The 26,901-nt window shown below is 33.2% G+C and overlaps 1 protein-coding gene across 5 annotated transcripts in view; it reads right to left on the reverse strand.

Annotated features, from left to right (window-relative positions):
• Positions 1-2,166: 2,166 nt before the first annotated feature.
• The window catches only part of LOC138700207 (retinaldehyde-binding protein 1-like), a 256,175-nt gene continuing 231,440 nt past the window's right edge, over positions 2,167-26,901 (reverse strand). For all 5 annotated transcript variants that reach the window (XM_069826654.1, XM_069826649.1, XM_069826653.1 and 2 more), the window contains 5 exons: positions 21,791-21,947; positions 13,919-14,171; positions 7,677-7,787; positions 4,867-4,969; positions 2,167-4,549 (listed from right to left, as the gene is read on the reverse strand). In XM_069826654.1, coding sequence (XP_069682755.1) covers positions 4,398-4,549; positions 4,867-4,969; positions 7,677-7,787; positions 13,919-14,171; positions 21,791-21,947 — 776 coding nt within the window. In that variant the 3' untranslated portion in view covers positions 2,167-4,397. The remainder of the gene's footprint in view (positions 4,550-4,866; positions 4,970-7,676; positions 7,788-13,918; positions 14,172-21,790; positions 21,948-26,901) is intronic.

Here is a 26,901-nt window from a genome sequence, read left to right on the forward strand (position 1 = left end):
CAGTCGGAAGAGCGTTCGCTCGCTAAGCGAAGGGTCCCGGTAATGGATACTCGGCCCCGGAACAATTTTTCCTTGAAATTATACATTATACTCTATTTACATTAAAAATTCGCAGTATATCCGTAACTGTGGATAGATGACTTGTAACTACATTACAACAATATGCACAGTAGAGAAGTAGTTTAATTACGTGCTATCGTTTGCAGTTTACTGTGCGGTTTTTAACATGGCAGAATTTAAATATTTTAATCATATGAAGTTTAATACACGCTAATACTGCAAAATTTAAATCTACTGGTAATCACACAAAACTATCAGCAATTGGAGAAATATATTTATTACCTGCAAATTATGTAATGTGTATACTAACTATTAGAGATGAACAAAACTAACTGCCGCTCTCGCTCGCTGTGTTCGTTGCATTTGTCTTTCGAGTCTCGTCTCGTCATTCTCGTGCGCTTCTAGTCTCGTTCATCATTCTCGAAATAGCATTTGGTCGGCGTGGAAAGATTTTGTAACTTTGTAACTTTGATAACATAGCCTACATCATTCAAATAAATAACATAAATGTTTAAAGAAGACAGAAAGACAAAACAAAAGAGTATCTTAGTTATCAAAATGTTCTGGTTCTATTATAGGATATTACCTATAGTTATATAAATGGAAAAAAAAACAATTCTCAAATAAATTTGCATTTCTAAGAAACATAAAACATAATGTTAATATCTTTTTACTTGAGATTGCACACTTGATCTCAAACATATGAAAAGAAAATTCCTGGTCTTTTAATAAGGGCCTAGTAATTAAATAAAGATAGGAGAATGGATTATTATACATTGAAAGGTAGAGATGATATTTCAAATAGGCTACTTGATTGTTTATACATATATAGCAGTTGTCAATGTAGATAAAAGTTCATTCAAATATAAACAACTGTGGCGATTCAAGGCTGTTGGTTTCAGGTTTTAATGTTGAATACAGAAGAGTTGGTTTTGCATTAATTTTTTGGCTGAATATGCTAGTATTTTATTTAAGAGAATATTATTTTGTATTATTTTTTTAGGCAGTGATATTAATTCTACATTTTTTTATTTTAGGCTTTCTTTTCTTAGCACAGAAAAATTAACTAAAATTACAAATACACGTTCAGGACTTCCGGAGTGGTCAATCTCGGCGTCTCGAAATACTCACAAGCAGTCTTTACGTCAGCGACACCACGTATGGAATATTGTGGTGCAGGTTTTCGGCTTTGCGGGCGCTGTTAGTCTTGCTTTCTCCATCGTTGTTAATCTCTAATGTGTACACAATCTAAAGAAGGAATATTATTCCAGGAACTCTATGCTACGAAATATTTATATTGAATACTTTTCTTTGGATGGGGTACACAACAATCAAAATGAACATTCTACTTCAAAAGTTGACTCAAAGTGGATATGATTTTGTGTTTTCTCGACTTATGTATGATGTTGGTAGTTTTCAATATTCCTTCAAATAATTTCCTGCAGAAGTCGCTCTGCTGCAATCCATAAATGTAGAAATGACTGACACCGCGAGATGTGGAAGAATGATTTTTGTCCTTATATACGTATACCAATCCGCAGAAGTCCCAGTAGTAATTAAAACAAAAAATGAAATGTGTTGTTGAAGCGAATTATAGTTTTAATGTGATGTGCCATAGCTGTAAGAAATGCACTATTAGATTCACAACGCTTTTGTTCACTTGGTAATAATCCAGTAAGGAATACTGTTTCCGATTTCAGATTTGCTCCAGTTACGTCTTGTCACGTCGAACGAACATTTTCAGGGTACAAATATTATTTTTCACGTGGTAATGCAGTAAGGAATACTGTTTCCGATTTCAGATTAGCTCAAGTTACGTCTTGCCACGTCGAACGAATATTTTCAGGGTACAAATATTATTTTTCACTTGGTAATGCAGTAAGGAATACTGTTTCCGAGTTCAGATTTGCTCCAGTTACGTCTTGTCACGTCGGACGAACATTTTCAGGGTACAAATATTATTTTTCTGAACATAGAGAAGTATATTTTTGATGAACAGAAAATTTTATTATTATTAATTGTAACAAGGCTAGATACATATTATTACGCATTTTGTTTGTTATTCTTATATTATGGGTAAATTATTCTATATGTTGAAACTACGAATTATGTAATTTGCAATTTATTGTTTTTTTATACAATAGTAATTGTACATTTTGTGTCTTATTCTAAGGCCATGGATCATTAACACAAAATTTTGGTTACCACGAGACAGCACATGAGTGTTTTGCTGGTTTGTTAACATTGAAAGTGCGTCACTACTGTTCATTCGGTAGATATATAGTCCAAGATCACACAACTGAACAGTTTTGGTACTAACTTCGTACCTGTGTTAATCATTTAGGGCAACTTTCTTCATATAATCACGCACATAGTCTAATTCTTTGTTTCAGATGAAAAATATATTAGGTCGAAATAATGGTAAGCATGACAGATTCTGCAAATCTGACTTGCAGGTAGGCCTATAGCTCCCTGTGAAACTGACTTGAATAATTTCAAGGGACAAATTGTTCCGAGACCTTAGGCTGAGCGTGCCAATGCTCTACCGACTGAGCTACCTAGGAACTGCACCAGATCCCGGTTCAATTATTATAATTACACGTAAACAGAAGACCGTTGTGTTTAATTCACACAAATTGTGCACTCAATGCTGGGCTCTGACGTTCTGTCAACCCACTTAAGGAATATGGACATAAGGAAACAATTTTTCCCTTGAAATTATTCATGACACATTCTAGGCTGCAGTGTAAACCCGTAAATTCAGTTTCCTTAACGCCTTGTTTTATTAAAGCTAGTTTATATCAAGCATTTTAATCATTTGAGGCATTTTTTTGTAAATGAATTTCCTGAACTTGCATTCCAACTGAATCATGATAATGATTGTAATGTTATGATGTAGTAATATCAACAAGACATATGTAATACAATTAATGTGCATTAACTTGCAAAATTCTGTTATTAGTATTGAAATCTATGAGGTGATTCAAAACCTCTGCGACAAACTGAGGGGTGATAGATCTAACAACAAGGAACACTTTTTGTTAAACAACCTATGTCTTTTGACGCGTTGTTTCGAAGTTACTGTTGAAAAGGTTTTGCTAGGCCGTACGTCACTGTATGCGAATGTGTGCACTCCGTTTGTTTGTTGAGATGTTTGTAAGAGACTAGAAGGTTGTTGTTTACGTTTAATGTTCAATACCTTTTCCTCTCAGTTCAGTCTAATCATCAATATTGAGAATGGATGTATAGACTTTTCCCAAGTTAGCCGACATGGTAATGTGTTATGGGGAGGCTAGCGAAAACTGAAGATCTCGCGACGTATACCAACAACAGTTTGAAAACAAAAATGACCCTCACCACACAATGTTTGCTCGACTTTATCAGCGTATTCCAGACGATGGGTCTCTTCGTCCCGGCGCATTCGTGGTAGACCGTGTAGATATTCATTCTCAATTGATGATTACACTGAACTGAAAGGAAGTGGTACTGAACATTAAACGTAAACAAACAAACAAACAAACAAACAACCATCATTCTCTTATTTTACAAACACCTGAACAAACAGGGGTGCACACATTCGCATACATTGATGTACGCCGGCGCAAAAACATTTTCAGCGGTAACTTCGAAACGACGCATCAAAAGACATAGGTTGTTCAACAAAAAGGTTTCCTTATTGTTATATCTATCACCCCTCAGAGTTTGTAGCAGAGGTCTTGAATCACTCTGTATACTTGATACGAAATGCATAGAATTGCAAATATGTGGAGTGGAATGTATTATTTATTATTATTATTATTATATCATAACATTTCCTTGGTATTGCAGTCATTATTTTGTAAGTGTGTGCGATACGATTAAAGTATGATTCAGCTACATTCTTATACAGAGTGAAGTATGATTCAATTGAAGGATGTGATCTCAAACCTCTCTGTCCATTTGACCATTATTATGATTTAGCCTATATAGGTATAAATGATGTGTTGAGACCTCTATAAATTATATTTAAACTTGTTTTCTTCCAAAACAACACCAGTAGTTGTCTAAACGTTTCTGTTACTGTGCATGTCAGTTGAAAACTCCTCAATCCGTTGACTGATGGGTAAAAAACTAGCCCAGTCTTTTCATAAAAATGGACTGAACGCGTTCTGGGATCACACTTTTCAATTGCATTCTGATACACACTTTGGTATAAATGTATTGATTTGTACTCTAATGATTCTCTTGGACATATAATTTCCGTAAATGAATCGGGAATTGATAGTTCTTTGGATAATGTATCTTTGGCAAGTATCTCGTGAATTCCTTATTTCCAGACGAAATACATTTTTCTCATGTCAGTCAATATCCAGCTTCTTAAAGGAGCCCTCGACACCGAAAATGTCCCCAGCGTTCTTCGCCCTTCCTTGGCGCTTGGATTCGTCCACTCGGAACTTTTCTTCTTTCTGGAACCAGTCCCTATAATCTTGCAACAGAGTTCTTACTTCCTCTGTAACATACAAAAATAATGTGTAGATTTATGTATCCTTTAATGTTTCGATTCAATTTATGACTGATGAATTTAATAATAATAATAATAATAATAATAATAATAATAATAATAATAATTTTATTCTCGACAAATTCTAAAAGTAAAGTGGTGATTTTTCGGAAACTTTGTTAATGTAAGGAGTGTGCGATCTAAGTAACCAGTGTTGAAAGCAATTATAATTTTACTTACTTATATAGTTCTTACTATTAGGTATTTTACAATACTTACACAAAAAAAGTATTAAACTTATTTACTAGTAACGCACAAGTACTTACTGTTATAATGAGTCACAGATTCCAGCTCCCCTCCATATTCTTTTGGCAGCGCCTCTTTCGGAATATATTCGTATAGAGTTTCCATCGTTGAGTGTACAAATATCTGGGGGAAAAAAAAAAAAGTTTGTGTGTTCTTCAACAAAAGTACAAAGGAAAATAGGAAATGTCGCATAATCTTGCTCTTACATCACATTGCAAACTTCTTCAAGAGTCTGTGTACTTAAAGAGGAAAAGATAGAGAGATTGAGGGATAAGAGTCTGCAGAAAGAGAATGTATGTGTGTCATCTAAGATGTTACAATAGTAACCCCTTTCCAAAGATATACAGGATTGGCTTGTACATATTATACTGTAGGTAACACGTATTACAAATAGATACAGGGACATCATTTTATTTTTACTTCAATTTTTATTGTACCTGCGTTTCTAAATGTACTTGACTCCCACCCCCTTCACTAATGTCCTTACTAACGTCAGTCACACAAACTTACGGCCGCTGTTGCTAGCAGTGAAGTAAACAGTACAGAGTACAGTGTGTTTCAGAAATATGTTGCATTTGCTATAGAAGAAAAAGCTTATATTATTGAAGTTTATTTTCACACAAGTATGGTGTTTAGCATAACTGAATTTATCTATGTGGACTGAGCACAAGTGAAGATTAGAGTTACTGAAAGTACGGTACCCTATAATATGGTACGGTACTTAACAGCATTATTTAAATAAGAGTTTTGTTTTACTGTTTGTAGGTATGAAGGACGATGATGGAAACTGGAATTACAATATAACCGAATGTGAACAACAGTTTTCCTTTTTTTTCACAATTTTCTGGTTATATCATTACGGAATATTTTCGTAGAAATGTCATTAATCTGGTAGATAAAATTTAGAGCAACAGAGTGTACAGAAAGGAAGAAAAGTGTTAAGATGGCCAACAAAGGTGACAAGATGCTGTAGAAGATGCTAGAGAAAGTATGCAGCGAGGTCCTAATAAGTCTGTCAAGAAGTTAGCTGTAGAAATTGGGGTTTCTTACGGAAGTGCTCACAAAATTCTCAGGAATAAATTAGGTTAGTAATATGCTGAATAAAGTAGATATTACATAATGTATATAACCGCCTGAAGACTTGAGTTTGTGAAAAAAGTTGTTACTATTCTACTGTTTTTTTGATAAAATAATGTAAAGTAATGGCCAAACTGAAAATCGTAATACTATATTTCCCTGTAACTTAAATGGATACACTACTTTTCTATCCTCCTATAGCTAGTAAAATGATTTGTTTACATATTGCACTAGCAACTCCAAACTCCTGTAATGGAAGGGGGATAACAGTTTTTCCGAGTATAGCCAGGTTAATGTTAAAAATGTTAGTAAAAATAAAGTGATGTCCCTGTATTTGTCAAGTATTGCAGCAGATAACATGAAAACTACTGGCACAGATTATACAATGTGGAATTTGATCTGTATGTTAAGTCGAAAATCTGACTTCTGACAACTAGAAAAATAACATATTTCCACAAGACAAAATGATACATCGTTTTCTGTAAAATCTCCTTCAAACAGTTTCTAGAATTCTATTTTTTGGTGCCGAAACTAACATCGTTTGTGATATGAAATACATTCTAGTGTCGCAATATGTTTTTGCTTGTTAAAATCCATGAGCGAAACCAACTGCTAGGGAACGTGCAAGTCGATTCAGGCGTACATTGCATTCGCGTAGAAAGTCTCTGTATTGAATAACTTCAAGAGAAAAATTATTCAAGTCAGCTTTACAGAGAGCTGTACTTGAAATTACACGTTATTGTTTGTTAACAGAAAATCACAAATATAAGTCACACAGAAAGTGTGCACTCAATGTTAGGTCTCTGGCGTCTAGTCAACCCACTTAAGGTATGTGGATATAAATGGAATAATTTAGTCGGGTCTGGTGCGTACAGTTCTTGGGTAGCTCAGTCGGTAGAGCGTTGGCGCACTCAGCCAAATGTTCCGGGTTCGAAGCTATAAATTTCATTGTCATATGACGTAACTACTCGTACATATCTTCAGCCATTACCAAAATGTGGTGCAAAAATACTTTAAAAATATTAAGATAGATTTTGGGCATATTTCCTCTGCAACTATCACAGTAAGATCTTTATCAAATTCTTAAACTTCATTTTTTATGGTCAAAAATTTATAGTTCAGACGTACAGAATATGATGTTATTTGGTACTCAATGGATATTTGAAAATCTCTTGTTATATATTGTAATTGCTGTGCAACTAACCTTGTCTTTTGCAAGAGTTTATGCGCTCGAATATTTCTTTGTATAACATTATTTTCCTGGTAGTCAATCATGTGAAGCCTAATAAGATGTCTTAAGAATTCAATCACTGCTACATGATTTGCATCCAAACTTTACTTGCTAAGTATCAATATTATATTGCGTAATCTTGCACCTGGCTGTGTTTGTCGTGTAATTACCAAAATTATCTCTCATTTACCCATTAGCTTCGTCGCTTTGTTCTATTTTTGTTTATTTTTCTTTTTACCCTTATTCTTCCTTTCTTATCCTTTCCATTCTCCTTTTCCTCCTTACATTCCCCTTGGTCCCATTGCATTCTCTTTGTTATCCTAGTTTTCTCCTTCTCTCCCAAATTTTTTCCATTTCTTCCTGTTCTCCTTTCGTTTCTCTCGTTCTGCCTTTCTTCCCGTTACCCTTGTATTCTTCTAGTTTAATCTCTGTGAAAAGCTATGCATGTGTCGAATTTTTAGCATGATTGAGATCTCAACAGAAATAAAGTATGACACGCAAAGCATTTATCATACCACTTACCTTTTCCACTAAATCCTTCTTCAGGAATGGTTTGCTCATGTTCATAAACGTTTCCGTGACGGAACTTGCATTAATCAATTGATTGGAGATCACTACGCCTGGAAACGCATCCTGCAATTCATACGAAACAAATTGTTAAAAGTCGAGTAGTAACCGGAAATACTAGGATTCACGATGAATCATATTTCTCTCAGATATGATATCTGGAAAATAAAATAGATGTGCTTGTACTATCTAATGCGAGAATGTTGTCACGTGTCATATTTATACGAAGATTTCGTACCAAGAAGTTAGTAAGATGACAAGAGTCTCACGAGACATGAAGTTGTAATGCTTGTAGAAAATTCCCAGTTAAATAATAATAATAATGATTTATTTTAGCTGGCAGAGTTAAGGCCGTAAGGCCTTCTCTTCCACTCAACCAGCAAAAAGTATACATACATAGGCTATGTATGAACTTACGAAGAATTCAACAATTTTATTTAGATAAGAGTTACATGTATACAAGAGTTATTTGCGAATTAAACAACAGAATACTATGAACTATTAAACACTGAAATACAAACTATGTAGGAGAATTAAGCTAAAATACATAGAATGTTAATATATTTCAAATATTAGATAATAGAAAGAGATTATTATGAGACAATTTTGAAAATACAGCACTATCAGGATGATGTCTAAAGGAAGGAGTAACAATGTAGACAGTGATAGTCTAAGTCAGTATGATTGGAGTGAAATGCTAAGAAGGTTATCTTTTAAGCTGTTTTTAAAAATGTTTATTGCCTTGCAGCCCCTAATACTTTGTGACAGGGAATTCCATTCTCGCGAGGTGGATACTGTAAAAGATTATGAATAACTAGATGTTCTATGAAGAGGTATACGTAACGCGTCACAGATAAGTGATATGGTTAAATAGGAACTGAAAGTTTAGAAACGTGAATTTCATGACGATTGTGATGATTTTTTTTATTTTGTTAGAGTTACGTACTTACTTTCATGTTGTTTTATGGTCTAAATATTAATGTAATAACTATGTAACCAATTGTATTCAATTAGAATTAGAGTCTGGCTGGACGGAAGAGAAGGCCTACTGGCCTTAGCTCTGCCAGATTAAATAAATAAATTATTATTAAATTATTATAATTTTCTTAATCACTATTTTGCATACAATAATTATTGCACAGAAGCACCTAAACTAAACAATAGAAGCATGAAGATGGGATTGGTTCCAACATATTTCAGATCAAGAGAAATACTTTAAAGAAGTAAATTATAGAGAGAAAGAACAAAAGAAAGTAGAGTGACCTAAATATAGACTATATTATTTGTTATTTTGATTTTTTTTTTTTGAGTATGAATGCGAGAAACATGGTGGTTCGTTTTGACCATGCTGGTGATAGTGACATTGTTAAAACTATGATCACGATAGTATTGTTGACGTTGATAACGAATAAAATGATAGCCATGATGGCATTGATAAAGAAGACGCTAACCATGATGATGTGTGATAATTATGGAAATGGTAGTATTGTTGGCATTGATAAAGATGATGACGCTAGCCATGATGATGTTTATAATTATGGAAATGATAGCCAAGTTGATATTGATAGAGATGATTACGCTAGCCATGATGATGTTGATAATTATGGAAATGGTAGTATTGTTGGCATTGATAAAGATGATAACGCTAGCCATGATGAAGTTTATAATTATGGAAATGATAGCCATGTTGATATTGATAAAGATGATTACGCTAGCCATGATGATGTTGATAATTATGGAAATGGTAGTATTGTTGGCATTGGTAAAGATGATTGCGCTAGCCATGATGATGTTGATAATTATGGCAATGATAGCCATGTTGACAATGATAAAGATGATTACGCTAGCCATGATGATGTTGATAATTAAGGCAATGATAGCCATGTTGACATTGATAAAGATGATGACGCTAGCCATGATGATGTTGATAATTATGGAAATGATAGCATTGTTGGCATTGATAAAGATGATGGCGCTAGCCATGATGATGTTGGTAATTATGGAAATGATAGCCATATTGGCATTGATAAAGATGATGACGCTAGCCATGATTATGTTGATAATTGTGGAAATTATAGCCATGTTGGCATTGATAAAGATAACAAAAACATGGTTATTTGTCTTTGCTATTCACTTTAACACTTATTATAGAAATATATAAAAACTTTCTTAAAATTAAAACTTTAAAAGTATTGGAAATATTAAAAAGGTGATATACCTTAATGGCAGACGGTACCGTTTAAAACACAGTTCGAGAGACATTGGTGATGACATCATCAGTGTCGAAACGATACCGCCTGTCATTAAGGTACATTATATTTTTAATTAATTTTAATACTTCTCAGTTTCAATTTAAAGAAAGTTTTTATATATTTACATGGTTATGTTGATAATGAAAATATATTCATGATGGCATTGATAAAAAGGATGGTTATAGCCAAGGTGACGTTGATAATCATGAAAATGGTAGCCATTTTGGTATTCATAAAGATGATGACTTTAGCCAAGGTGACGTTGATAATCATGAAAATGATAGCCATTTTGGTATGGATAAACATGATGATTATAGCCATTGTGATGTTGATAATTAAGAACAAGATAGACATTTTGTTATCATTGATAAAGATGATTGTTGCCATGGTGACGATGATAATTATGAAAGCGATAGCATTTTGGTATTGATAAATATTAGAGTACTCTGTTATAGCAGAACAATCCGCCATTCTAATTCCACAGTCAAGGCTACATAACAATTTTAACATGATATCGTGTGCAAGGACAAGGTTATGTATGCATGTTTGAGGTTGGAGACAGTAAGCTATCATTATAGTTCCCGTAATTCAAGCAAATACTAAGGTAAAGTAAATCTACTGTGTATGTAAGAATTTACATTCGAAAGAATATTAAAAATGTAAAGTAAAGTAAATCCTATGTGCATTAATATAAGTTAAAATTAATGAAGTAATTAATATAAAAATATTAAATATAAAGTAAAGTAGATCATATGTGCATTACTATAAATTAAAATTAATGAAGTAATTAATATAAAAATATTAAAAATAAAGTAATGTAGATCATATGTGCATTAATATAACTTAAAATTAATTAAGTAATTAATATGACAATATTAAATATAAAGTAGAGTAGATCATATGTGCATTAATATAAGTTAATATTAATGAAGTAATTAATATAAAAATATTAAATATAAAATAAACTAGATCATATGTGCATTAATATAAGTTAAAATTGATGAAATAATTAATATAAAAATATTAAATATAAAGTGGAATAGATCATATGTGCATTAATATAAGTTACATTTAATGACATAATTAATATAAAAATATTAAATATAAAGTAAAGTAGATCATATTTGCATTGAAATAAGCCAAAAATATTGAAGTAATTAATATAAAAACATTAAATATAAAGTAAAGTAATTCATATCTGCATTAATTAAGTTAAAATTAATGAAGTAATTAATATAAAATATTAAACATAAAGTAAATCATATGTGCGTTAATATAAGTAAATATTAATGAAGTGATTAATATAAAAATATTAAATGTAAGGTAAAGTACATCCTATCTGCATTAATTAAGTAAAAATTAGTGAAGTAATTAACATAAAAATATTAAATATAAAGTAAAGTAGATCATATGTGCATTAATAGAAGTTAAATTTAATGAAGTAATTCATATAAAAATTTTAAATATAAAATAAAGTAAATTCTATCTGCATTAATTAAGTTAAAATTAATGAACTAATTTAAAAAAAAATATTAAATATAAAGTATATTATATCGTTTGTGCATTAATATAAGTTTAAATTAATGAAGTAATTAATTTGAAAATATTAAATATAAAGTAAAGTAGATCATATGTGCGTTAATATAAGTTAAATTTAATGAAGTAATTGATATAAAAATATTAAATATAAAATAAACTAAATCATATGTGCATTAATATAAGTTAAAATTAATGAAATAATTAATATAAAAATATTAAATATAAAGTAGAATAGATCATATGTGCATTAATATAAGTTAAAATTAATGACATAATTAATATAAAAATATTAAATATAAAGTAAAGTAGATCATATTTGCATTGAGATAAGTTAAAATTATTGAAGTAATTAATATAAAAATATTAAATATAAAGTAAAGTAAATCATATCTGCATTAATTAAGTTAAAATTAATGAACTAATTTAAAAAAATATATATTATATATAAAGTATATTATATCGTTTGTGCATTAATATAAGTTTAAATTAATGAAGTAATTAATATGAAAATATTAAATATAAAGTAAAGTAGATCATATGTGCGTTAATATAAGTTAAATTTAATGAAGTAATTAATATAAAAATGTTAAATATAAAGTAAAGTAAATCCTATCTGCATTAAGTTAAAATTAATGAACTAATTTTTATAAAAATATTAAATATAAAGTATAGTAGATCGTTTGTGCATTAATATAAGTTAAAATTAATGAAGTAATTAATATAAAAATATTAAATATAAAATAAAGTTGATCATATGTGCGTTAATATAAGTTAAAATTAATGGATTAATTAATATAAAAATATTAAATATAAAGTAAAGTAGATGATATGTGCGTTAATATTTAGATGAAAATTAATTCAGTAACAGTGACAATGTAAAATAAAGTAGCTCCTATTTCGATTAATGTTTCGATGAAAATTAATTGATTAAAAAATAGGTTATTAGGTAAAGTAAATACTATATCAATGTTTCAATGAAAATTATTCAATTAATTTAAAGATAAGAAGCAATTAAAACTAAAAAAAAATGATCTGCACGTGGAGATTCTAACCCTCGAACTTACGACTTAAAGACCAGCATTTTGACTACTAGGCTATCAGTGACAACAATGAATTAAGCTCTCTATATCAAGTAGTGTGGCCTGCATAAATGTTTCAATGAACGCAATTAGAATCCCCTAATGACTACTGACTGAACGTAAATATTGAAATCACATTTAATGTTTTGCAATATTTCACCATAAAATACGTTGATTTATATTTATATTACACAAGATAATTATATATCGTAGGCGTCCAATCCTTGCGTCTCGAATTTATGAGCTATTTATTTCTTCCTTCTTTGTCAGCAGGAAAATGACATGTTATAGACTCCATGTTTACAATTACAATGCACATGAAATTTGTCCTTTTTATAAAAAGATATACGTATTCTATGTATTTTGTGGTCGTAAAACCGAATCTGCAGTTAGTTTTAGTCCAGCACATACTGTTCCTCCAAAATAAAAAAAAATATTTAATGTTGGTGAAATGTTGCACTACTTTCACTTTATGGGATGCAACATGTCACTGAGAGTACACTTTCCTGACAGCCACCTGGACTTCTTTCCAAAAAAATCTTGGTGCTCTAAGTGATGAACAAGGGGAGAAGTTTCATAAAGAAATATCTACCTCCGAAAAGTGCTTCAGTGGAAGGTGGAATGCAAGTATGCTGGCTAAATATTGCTGGTTACTCATCAGAGAGATTGCAGAAGTTGTCTACAAACTTAAAAGATCAAAAAAGACATTTTAAGTTGTGAATTTTGGACAAACAAATGATGCTTTATGTGCTAGTGTAACAAATTTGTGTAAATAAGTGAAGTGCGTGTACCATAAAAATGCTAAGTGTTAGAAAATTTTGGTTTCCAGAAATGAACTCAGCACCTCCCATTTAGTTAGCATTACATAGTTTAATCTAAAGGACGGAAACAAAGTTTAAATTTGTTGTCCAGTGTTATTTGTTCAATTTGGAGCCGCACAACTGATCGTTGCTTAATATGAATAATATTATAGTTCAATGTTTAAAACTAAAATGCATCCACATGTCAGATCTTTTACTTTCCGTATTGTTGTTTCCGCCATGTCACGTCACTCGCTTTGGGAACCATCATGGCTGATTGATCTGCTCGCGAAATAGAGTACGTTAATAAAGATGATGTTGATAACGATGATCGTGATGATGGTAGTGATGATTAAGATGATAACGTTGACGGCAATAATTGAGACAGAGATGATGGTTAAGGTAACTATGTTGATCGCACTGAAAATAAGTGACAGCTATATTTATGATATAAAATGATCAATCTTTTTCACAACTTTTCGTACTTTCAGGAGGTTAGACATGCGTCAAGCAGAAGAGAAGTTTACCTGGATATACATGTAGTACTTCTTGATAGAGGACAGGTTCATTCTGGCAAGATGGCCGATAGTCAATCCTTTCATATCGATTGCAAATATAAATCCATGCACAGCTCCTTTTTCCAACAGTATGATATCTTGCACCATGAACCACGTCTTCAGGAGATCATCGTAGGAGAATTTGTTCGTATCGAAATCTGACAGACGTCCGAATAAGATCAGATTTCCATCTTTGTCCATCTTCGGCATTAGCCCTACCTCACTGCAATTAAGGAAAATATTTATGTTATAGAACTATTCTACAATTAAAGAAATTATGTAATAAATGATTATGTCAAACGGCCGTGGTCTACGAAACATAACGAGAAAGTCAGGTTCGGGGGTTCAAACACCGCCAAGAACATATCTATTTGTTTTAGGCCTATAAGATGATGGCTCATGTTGTAGGTGGAAGCCCGGCGTTTTGTTGGCCCCACATTAAATATCTTAGTCTAGTGTACAAGGTAACATTGCAGGAAAAGCGAAAAGTCAAATTTTGGTAATCGTAAAATACCCAGAATATACCATATTTTTAATGTTGAGAATCCCAGGAAGAATGAACAACTATCTTCTGATCTGATCCTCTACTAATACGCATATCACTATATTCAATGCCGGGGATCGAACCCGAGTTTCCAGAAACACAAAGCCGCACTTATCTGCCAAGGGGAGGGGGAGTTATAGCCTACGTACATGTGGTTAATTGAATACACCTGCTATTTGATGATAGATGAGATTATGCAACTATTTCCCAAGGTTAGGCCTACTAGGAAACCTTCCGCGGGTCCAAATATTTCATAATCATACAGTTGCTGGCATTGTATACACGTAAGCTTTTTTACAGTATGATTAACGTAACCGGAAACTAAGAGAATAAAAATTTTCCGGTTGCACTGAACGGCAAGGTCTTCGAATGACAAATAACAATAAACACTGAGCAATATTGAAAACGCTTTCAGTACGAATTAAAAATAGGAACAAAATCTACGTTTTTTGAACATATATATCGTATCGCATGTCGTTTCGTATCTCATATATCATATCATCATATATCATATCATATCATATCATATATCATATCATATTATAGTCTGTATCATATCATATATCATATAATATACAGTCGACCTGGTTGGCGAGTTGGTATAGCGCTGGCCTTCTATGCTCAAGGTTGCGGGTTCGATCCCGGGCCAGGTCGATGGCATTTAAGTGTGCTTAAATGCTACAGGCTCATGTCAGTAGATTTACTGGCATGTAAAAACTCCTGCGGGACAAAATTCCGGCACATCCGGCGACGCTGATATAACCTCTGCAGTTGCGAGCGTCGTTAAATAAAACATGACATTTTTATAATATACAGTATATTATCATATATCATATCATATATCGTATCATATCATATCATATCATATCATATCATATCATATCATATCATATCATATCATATCATATATCATATTATATCATATCATATCTGCTTTGTGTGGAGGTGACATTGTATGGGGAAGAAACATGGACATTACGATGAAGTGAAGAGAAGCGACTAGAAGCATTTAAAATTTCGATATGGGGAAGATTGGAGCGTGTGAAATGGACAGACAGAATAAGAAACGAAACTATGTTGGAAAGAGTATGTGAAGAATGAATGATACTGAAACTGATCAGAAAGAAAAAAAGGAATTGGTTAGGTCACTGACTGAGAAGAAACTGCCTACTGAAGGATGCACTGGAAGAAATGGTGAACGGGAGAAGAGTTCGGGGCAGAAAAAAAAACAGATGTCAGGCATAAAGATATATGGATCATATGTGGAGACTAAGAAGAAGGCAGAAAATAAGAAAAACTGCAAAATGCTGGGTTTTCAATGAAATACCTGTCCTTGGGCAGAACACTATGTGTGTATGTATGTATGTATGTATGTATGTATGTATGCATTTTTTTATATTAGTTGAATGGAATGTCCCATTACAATAAAGGTAATACTACATGCCTTGCTACCTGTATGTTTATAATATAACACATTATGTCTCGTTTCTGTCACTCTCTAGGCGTATGTAGGTCTGTTATTCTGTTGTATGTATGTATGTATGTATGTATGTATGTATGTATGTATGTATGTATGTATGTATGTATGTATGTATGTATGTATGTATGTATTTTTTTATATTAGTTGAACGGAATGTCCCATTACAATAAAGGTAATACTACATGCCTTGCTACCTGTATGTTTACAATATAACACATTATGTCTCGTTTCTGTCACTCTCTAGGCGTATGTAGGTCTGTTATTCTGTTGTATGTATGTATGTATGCATTTTTTTATATTAGTTGAACGGCATGTCCCATTACAATAAAGGTAATACTACATGCCTTGCTACCTGTATGTTTATAATATAACATATTATGTCTCGTTTCTGTCACTCTCTAGGCGTATGTAGGTCTGTTATTCTGTTGTATGTATGTATGTATGTATGTATGTATGTATGTATGTATGTATGTATGTATGTATGTATGCATTTTTTTATATTAGTTGAACGGCATGTCCCATTACAATAAAGGTAATACTAAATGCCTTGCTACCTGTATGTTTACAATATAACACATTATGTCTCGTTTCTGTCACTCTCTAGGCGTATGTAGGTCTGTTATTCTGTTGTATGTATGTATGTATGTATGTAGGCCTATATAGGTATATCAGATTTATCATATATCACATTGCATTACATTATGTGACATATTGGAAAAGAAATGGGAGTATAAGGGCACAGTACATCATTTATTCATTGATTTAAAAAAGGTGTATGACTCGCTTAAGGGAGGCGTTTTATATAATATCCTTATTGAATTTGGTATTTCGAAGAAATAAGTTCCATTAATTAAAATTTCTCAGTGAAACATACAGTAGAGTCCGTATAGGCCAGTTTCTGTCTGACGTTTTCCAATTCGCTGCGGGCTAAAGAAGAGAGATGCACTTTCACCTTCACTCCTTTATTTTGCTCTAGAATATGCCATGAGGAAGTTCCAGGAAATGAGAGAGATTTGGAATTGAACGGGATACATCAGCTGCTTTATGTATGCGGATGACGTGAATAAAATATTAGGAGTAACTTTCTGGCAGCAGGTTATGTTAATGCTCGTAGTACACCCAAGCATTTGATGCTGTATTATCCTCCAGCTGGGTTTGACTTCAAGGGCGACAGGTCAAGAGCACTATGAAATCGAATACAATGTCTCGCCTTAATCTAAATTTCACCAGCCTGTCTCATTAACATCGTAATACAGCAACTACAGATCCTTTCTTTACCACTTAGGAGACAATGGAACTCATTCCAGAAACTGATTGGTTACTAACATCTTAATCGTGTATTTGGTGGTCTGATCGGCCTATTTCTCTTAATTTATTTATAGCATGTAAACAAGCAATAAATGTAATGATTACATCACTTTTCTTTACTTCTTGCCGCTTGTAAGGCTAGTTATGCGTAACATTCAGACAGCTCTATCTCCACACCCACTGAAAATTGGACATGTCTATTTGAACATTTTTACTCAGAATGATGCATAGATACTACCGAACCCAAAATATTTACTGTTCCTTCTGAATCGGTCAAAATAACTTTTTGTTTAAATAATTTAATAAGAACAACAGTCAAAACTACAAAATTTCTAGGAATTTTATAGACTCCAGTTTAACAATATACATTATATGCACAAAATTAACTAAAGACTTGCATTTATCAAAATTATTTAAGATGTGCCTACTTTTCTTTCTTTCAATCGATAATCCGATATGTCTTAATTGTTTGGAGAAATGGTACGTAAATTGAAAGTGTCTTGATTTTGGAAGAGCAAACCATTAGAATTTTATGGAAATCAAACCATGTTGAACATTGTCGAAAATTTTTCAAACAATCACAGATTTTAACAATCATAAATTTTTATATGAACTTCTACTTTACGCTCAACATAATATCGACAGTCCTTTAGCTCGCGCAAGGAACGATTACCGAACGATTGGCGTTGCTGTCTGTTTTGACGTGTGTATGTAGGCACGCAGAGGGGGAGCGAGAGGTACGGGCCGATGGAAGTACTGTCTCTTCCAAGAAGATGAACAAATGAGGACATCGCTGTGGAAATAAAGAACGTAGTAAGATAAAAATTCGAAGCTAATTAAACTCGCAACATATATTTACGAATTAAATAATAATACCGTGCGATACAAGAAACGTATTCACATGCAATGGAACAAACTAAAGTCGTAATGTAACTATCACAACGCAAGACTGATTCTATCGATGTCTTTTCTCTTGCGACTGTATCCTTGGATATCATTCAAGCTATCTCATGACCTTTCCTGTCGCCCGCTCTTCCTTATCGCAGTGTTTCATTCGGATTCCTTCCGTCGGTATTCCCTGCTCGCGATGCCATACTCATTAGTGGCCAATATACAGGGACATCATTTTATTTTACTAACATTTTTAATATTAACCTGGCTATACCTTTGGATCAACGCCGTTTCCTACCTCCTTCCACAACTGGAGTTCGATGATACTGGCGTAATATGCAAACAAATCACTTTACTACGTATAGGAGGGAAGAAAAGTAGTTCATCTATTTACATAAACTAGGAAATATCGCGCTTTTGAGTTTGATCATTTTCATTAGGTTTTTGTTTAATCAAAATACAGTACAGTATTAACAATGAGTGTTTTTACTCATGAACTGAGCTGTCCATGCGGACGTATTCATTATGCAGTGTATATTATACTGTCTACAACACATTAGCGTACAATATAGAGAATGAAGTTAAATTGAAAAATAATCATAATATGGATATTTAAACACGTTTTTTAAAATGGTGGCGGTTCATTTCGATACAGGCTTCAGTTCTTTTGTGCATATTATCGCACTATAGACTATTGTACCTAATCCCAATTACCAGTTTCGTCCTTCGTAACTAGTAACTCATGTTGAAATAATTCTGTACCTACTCTGTAAAAGAGTACCTTATGTACTGTAAATTCAATCTACACTTCTGCCCGATCCGAAAAGATCAAATTACTCAGGCATACTATCTACTGTCCGTCCAAGTGGTTATGTCGTAGGGTCGTAGAAAGGGAGGATATCACGTGACAGTTAATTACTTAACGAGGCCCTTTTATTTAAGTTGTTTTAAACAGTTGTATAATATAACGTAGACGTCCAATTCCTAACAGAAATTAATGTTCTCACAAAAGAGCTAAGACGACAGCCCAGCCACTAACTGGCGAATAAAAGCAGGTGGGGGAAACCGGGATACGACGTAGGCAAATGGACGACAGTACCTGTGCGAAAATGATTCAGTATTGAACACTCTTTCGTCACTGGAAAACGCAAACATATTTTTGGAACATACTGTTTACTATGACCGTAAGGCTACTATGACTGTATAGGCTATGTGGTCTTGGATCTGTGTGCAGGACGATTGAACTTCATTAGTAGAAGGGATGGGAGTGAAGTACATTCAGAAACTCAGGTACAATAAAAATTGAAGTAAAAATAAAATGATGTCCCTGTACAATATGGTCCACACCTGTGGAGTAACGGTTAGCGCGTCTGGCCTCGAAACCAGGTGGGCCGGGTTCGATTCCCAGTCGGAGCAAGTTACCTGGTTGAGGTTTTTCCGGGGTTTTCTCTCAACCCAATATGAGCAAATGCTGGGTAACTTTCGGTGCTGGATCCCGGACTCATTTCACCGGCATTATCACCTTCATCTCATTCAGACGCTAAATAACTCAAGATGATAATACAGCGTCGTAAAATAAGCTACTAAAATAAAAATAAACACTACGTACACGAAATTAAAAATAGTGAACAAATTAATATTCCATACTGTACATTGCACAAGAGTAACATATACTTTTCTGTAATGAGGATGAAATTTTATTATATAAGCTTCCAGGTCAATATTGTAAGTTGCCAACCATTAGCTTTAAAACTAGATTTTATAAGTGGTTATTAAATAATTCATTTCACTCTGTTTTTGAGTTTTTCAACACAAAATTGCATGAAATTGATTTTTAAAAATTATATTTAATTAGATTTAGTTACAATAAATAAAACAAGTATGAAGTGTTTTCATTACTTTTATACTTTGAAAATATATAGAGTTTTCATTGTTTAATAAAATGTTACTGCTTCAATTATATTTGTATGTTTTAAAATGTATTATTTGTATCATTGACGAACTCTATTACTCTAATGAGCTGATAAACTGAATTGAATTGAATTACGAAACGCGAGAATTGAAAAGAGAAAAACCATGTCAGATAATGTGAGCTAGAAAACTATTGCTACTAAAGAACGATCAAATTTCGCTATACCGTCAAGTAGTATCGTTGTGGGTTTGTGCATATACAGAGACATCATTTTATTTTTACTTCAATTTTTATTGTAGCTGAGGTTTTGAATGTACTTCACTCCCACCCCCTCTACTAGTAAACTTACAACCGTCCTCCACACAGAACCAAGACCGCGTATGCAGTACCGAGTTAGTGAGTATAGTAAGTTCCAGAAATATATTCGCGTTTTCAGTGACGAAAGAGCTTTCAATATTGAATCGTATTTTCGCACAGATACTGTCGTCCGTTTGCCTACGCCGCATCCTGGTTTCCCCCACCTGCTTCTGTTCCTTCCTCTGTAAAGTCTAGTAGCTGGACTGTCTTAGCTCTTTTCTGAAAACATTAATTTCTGTTAGGAATTGGACGTCTACGTAATATTATACAACTGTTTAAAATAACTTAAATAAAAGGCCCTCGTTAAGTAATTAACTGTCACTTGATTTCCCCCCCCCTTTCTACGACCCTGCGACAAAACCACTTGAACGGACAGGAGATAGCATTTCTCAGTAATTTTATCTTTTCGAATCGGGTAGAAGTGAAGATTGAATTTACAGTACGTAAGGTACTCTTTTATAGAGTAGGTATAGAATTATTTCAACATGAGTTACTCGTACGAAGGACGAAACTGGTAATTGGAATTAGGTACAATAATCTATAGTGCGATAATATGAACAAAAGCACTGGAGCCTGTATCGAAATCAACGGTCACCATTTTCAAAAATGTGTTTAAATATCCATATTATGATTATTTTCCAATTTAACTTCATTCTCTATATTGTACGCTAATATGCTGTAACAGGTAGACCTACAATATACACAGCATAATTAATACGTCCGAATGTATAGTTCAATTCGTGAGTAAAAACACTAAGTGTTAATACAGTACTGTATTTTGATTAAATAAAAACCTAACGAAAATTATCAAACTCAAAATTGCGATATTTCCTAGTTTACGTAAATGGATGAACTACTTTTCTTCCCTCCTATACCTAGTAAAGTGATTTGTATTTTACGCCAGTATCATCGAACTCCACTCTTGGAAGGGGGAGCAAGCGGTGTTTCCGGTTCTAGACTTTTAATCCAAAGATATAGCCAGGTTAATATTAGAAATGTTAGTAAGAATAAAATGATGTCCCTGTAGATTTTATTAAAACCAAGGCAACTGTAGTAGTATGACCGGAATGTACGAAGGTTGCATATGGTTGTTGTTCTCTTGCTTTTGTCTCGTCGACGATAGGAGAATATCGACATATCGGTGTAGGTCTGTTCTGTCCGCTCGGAATCTATCTTTAGGTAGCTGTAAGGAGAGTATTGTCTATGATTAATGTGGCCTGAAACAGAGTAAATTCTGCCATAAACACAAATGAAGCTATTTTCTGCGAGATCCCACGGGGCAGATATACATCAGAGAGCCAATGGCGAAGATGATTAAGATTAATGTAATTGGATTAGAATAATACTCACAGGATGGACAACGCCTGCTGGATCTCGCGGCTCTGAGGGTCCCTGTTCCCAAACAATTCCGGTGCATGCGTGCGGATGGTGTAGTACGCCTCGATAGTTTGCTTGCAGGCCTCCAGGCTGTGCTGACAGCAGTTCAGGAACAGGATGAGCTGTTCGTCTGTCAACACATGTCACCCACAGCAGTCTGAGGTTCGATTCCCACCTCCATTCATCCATTGACACATGAAATAATGTTGATATAGTGGCTATCACACAACTGTTCCTATGTAAGCGATAGAATAGTATATTTCGTAATGTATTTGTGTACGATGACTTCAGGTCTCTTTGTATATTAGTAGAGTAACTATTTGTCATTTGAATACTGTGCGTGTTTGTTCTCATTCTACGTTCTATAGCTAAATATTGTTCGTTAATGATCTGAATAACGCAGCGCTATTTTCTGAACTCTCTTTCCGAATAAGCAACTCCATTTTCAGTTATCATTACAATAAGAAACGTTTTATTAAAAAAAGATAATATTCTAGGTTTGTCCTCACTAAAATACAATTCTTCTATTTCCCCACATTCATTATACAGAAAGCATTTAACTCGTAGCTCTTTTACAAACATATACATTCGAGTAATCCTGGGCCCCTAGTCCATAAAGATATTTGGCCCACTATGGCTCTGGAACCTTCAATTGTTGACTGCTCGTGATCGTATTATTTTCTTTGTTTTACTCTTCATTTAACAGAAATGATTAGTACCTACCAGGGGAATTTTCTAGGGGTAAAGGTCGCTTGCACGTAAATCTGACATCCAGCTGCCAGTAATATTGTTTGTCTAGAAAAGGTGTTATAAGCTTTAACCTCCCGTTACCCTGTGGGCCTCCATGGCTGTAATAGTCATAAGTTTACCTTCTTGTTAGTAAAATTATGGTTTAACTAGCTGATAAATATCCCAGAAGTGTTGTAATGTATGGAGTATTTTTTCAGTATATTCTAAATATTTTGCCGCGTATTACATACGAATTAGTAGTTTAATTGCGTGTGTAAATATTTTGTAAATATAGTACTGTGACATTCATGCAAGACTGAAAAGCTCCAGAGGACGGACATTGGAAAGTTTCCTTTTCTCAAACGTACTATCAGGGACTGGAATGCTGTACCTGCAGTCTTACTAAAGGCTTTACCAATAACCAAAAATATATTTAAAAATAGGCTTAAGGACTTTACTAATAGACGGTAGTATATTATACACACTATTTAAAGCGTGTAAATGATATTTTGTTATTGAAGTGTTGTAACAGTGAAGAAGTATGCTGTGTCAGTGAAGTGTGTTTCTGTCAGTGAAACTTTACAGTTTATAGTGGCAATGCAAAGTATTTGAACAATGAAATGTGTTTGAAGTGTTAGTGAAATCAGAATAGAATCAGTGAAATGTGTCGCAGTTCCAGTGCAATGAATGAGTTGGCAGCGAAATGAGTGTAGTGCTGAAAGATACAAATTAGATTTACTTTAAATGTTATTTTAAGTCAGGAATGTCAAAATCCTGCACGATGTGCAATCTCGCACATTGTGCACTTGACTCTGTGCAATGTGCAGTTTCTGTTCCCCTACCTGGAGGGAGTGAATCGGCTTGGAGGGGAACGCGACAGGGCTTTACATTACCTGCAGTAGCAGAACAGCTTTGGTTTCAGTAACAGATCAGTACGGGTGCTCATTGAGCTGTGATTGTGAATGCGTTATGAAAAATAAAGTGAGGAGTCCACAGATATAACGAAGAAGAGAAATCACGAATCATATAACATAACTGTTATGAGGTTATCCTCAGCTAACAGTAATTATTTTAAAATGAAATGCTTTCATCATACCATGTGGACCTAATAGTGATGTGAGAATTTAAATCAGATTAGTAAAGTTCTCAAAATGTGATATTCGCCAGCTCTTATTTCTTAATCACTACTCTCACGGCAAAACAAACATAACAATGATGTTGTTTTGGAGTCTGTACCAACACGGCCATCAATGGTTAGACGACTTACAACTTTTATTTGATAAGCTGATAAGTGATGAGAATATTGAGTGAAGAATACATGTGAGGGTGTTGAGGTTGTAAGGGAAGGAAGAAAGCAACTATTTGTAAGGCGGAAAATTTTTCTGGAAAAATAATACATAATGGCGAATTTTCCTGCTCACGTTACTATATTATCCTAATATACTGTACTTACGTTAATAAATCTTTAAATCTGACATAAAGTGTCCTCGCTTCACAGCTTGTGAAGTACTCTTTTAACTCAATTCAGTAACGCTCCCAACTTACTGATTTCCTCTCAACGTTTTCCAAATAAACTATATATATATAAATTTATAAATTTAAATTCAAGTTTAATTTATCCAATTTATTGATAATAATGTGAATTGTTATTAATATATAACAAAGGAAATGATTCCAGTGTAAAAGCCTCACAATGTCGTATTGCATGTAATTGGGAGTAAAATATTTCTTTAACATTTGTGCACCAATGGTCCCAATAATGCTTGAGGAACAACGAAAGAGTATTACTTTGAAATAATCAGCACCTACTACGTAAAATGAAATATTGTGTTCGTTTTTTGTTGTTTCGAAATTACTGCAATATTTATATTTTCTTCAAATAGCTACTGTATACAAATCATGTAAATAAATTATTCTTTACAAACGACTGCTTTGTGAATTGTAACTGAGTAAGTCTATTGTTTCTTGTGTTACAATTATTGTCAAATATAGACACTGACAGTAATTGTGTTTTTTTTTTTTTCCTTTAGCTAAGTATGCTTATAATGTCCAAATGTCAATTTAATTGAACACTAGAATTGCAGAACAGATTCTTGTACATCCCTCCCGCCTAAGAACTGATAAGAGCAACACGTGAATGACGCAATCTGTATAGACCTGCGTTCCGCGCACATACACTGCACTTTCAGTGTCTGATTTCTGACATGCCTCTTTTAAGTGATCGTGCTTCACTTAATTTAGGATGCTCCCTGTTATTATTAGTATTGGTATTATTGGTATTATTTATTATTATTATTAATTATTATTAGTATTATTAATTTATTAATTTATTATTAATTATATTTTTTATTAATTGTGGTTATTATTGCCATTATTGAGTGTAATTAGTTACCACTCCCACCGTGTATATACTCATTTGAAGTGTGAATAAGTAACACATACACATACATTATAATCTTGTGAGGAGGTATTTTTAATTTGCAAGAGTAATTTTCTAATACGGAGACTCCGCAATTCTCATGTTCCTGTTAGAAAAATAATGTTGAAGCCGGTTTTCGTATTGAAGTGACTACTGGGAAAAGAACGGCAGAAAGTGGAAAATTCCACAAAACTAAATTAAATTATGAAGAGTATTCGGAACTTGTGGTAAGATAAAGGTGCAACTAAATTTTGAAACCGCTGTTGAAAAACACAGTTTCGTGTGTGGTATAATATATAGACGATGAAGGTGAACCTCTGTGGGGGTAATGAATATTATGTCTGGCCTTGAAACGGGCGGGCTTGGGTTTAGGTCCAGTTTGGGACAAGTTTGTTTTTTTTTTTTCCTGCGTTTTCGGCAAGTCATTAAACGCAAATGCTAGGTATCTTTCGAGACTGGACCCTGGACTCATTTCGCTGTCATCATTTCCATTTCACTCAGACGCTAGATAACCATAGCAGTTGATAAATCGTCGTAAAATAAACCAATTAAAATACATCATTTGACAACGTTGATTTCTTCTACATGGGTTAACCCTGAGGATTCGTCTTATTTTCCCTATCACGGGTCGGTGACCTAACAAGATCTCAAACGGCCCACAGACCCAAGACCGAACGATCGCATGTATAATTTATTGTAGAACTGCAGTTGGCGGGATATTTTTTTAACGGTAATTGCAACGTGTCTGGCCTTGTAGTATGACCTGCAGTGTGTCGCGGTCGAGTTGGATGCCAGGACGGAGCTTACATAAAACCTGTCCTACTGCCGAGGTACTTAACGACAAGTTCCAACGTATAGAGATGATACCACAGTCTAGTACATACAGTCATGAAGCTTAATACTTATTGAATATGCAAACATAGATAGTTGCTCACCACAAGGATCGCTACTATCGCCTCATCACAGACTCTTTCCCTAGCAGACGATAAAATATATTGTACTTTCGATATCGTGTTTTTTGAAAAAATTAACACCTTCCTTTCAGTATTGAAATATCATATACATAACATTTATATATTATTTTCATAAAATATATTTTATATTCTATAATTTGCAGTTCATTTTTATGTTCAGATATGTCTAGTAATATATAATACAATATATATATATAATACAATATATATATATATATATATATATATATAATTCGCATCTCCTTGACGTTACTTCGTTTAACATCATGTGTTTCAATATAATCAAATTCTTTCTTTTTCACTCTAACAACAATTTATCGCTAAGCCTCAAGGCTTTTACTCTATTGTATCATGGTACTCTTTGTCGACGGCAACCTGTAGTGGTTACAGGAAGAAATTAAATTAAATTTTATATATATATATATATATATATATATATATATATATATAGAGGCATCATTTTATTTTTACTAACATTTTTAATATTAATCTGGCTATACCTTTCTGGTAACGATTGAAACAGGAAACACCGTTTGCTACCCCTTCCACGATTGGAGTAGGTATAGGAGGGAAGAAAAGTAGTTCATCCATTTATGTAAACTAGAAAATATCGAAATTTTGAGTTTGATAATTTTCATTAGGTTTTTGTTTAATCAAAATGTAGTACTGTATTAACACTTAGTGTTTTTACTCACGAATTGAGCTATCCATTCGGACGTATTAATTATGAATTGTAAATTGTACTGTTACAGCACATTAGCGTACAATATAGAGAATGAAGTTAAATTGAAAATTATCATAATATGGATATTTAAACACATTTTTGAAAATGGTGGCCGTTCATTTCGATACAGACTTCAGTTCTTTTGTGCATATTTTCACACTATAGACTATTGTACCTAATTACAACTACCAGTTTCGTCCTTCTTACGAGTAATTCATGTTGAAATAATTCTGTACCT

This window comes from Periplaneta americana, chromosome 5 (assembly GCF_040183065.1).
Source record: "Periplaneta americana isolate PAMFEO1 chromosome 5, P.americana_PAMFEO1_priV1, whole genome shotgun sequence".
Taxonomy (NCBI): domain Eukaryota; kingdom Metazoa; phylum Arthropoda; class Insecta; order Blattodea; family Blattidae; genus Periplaneta; species Periplaneta americana.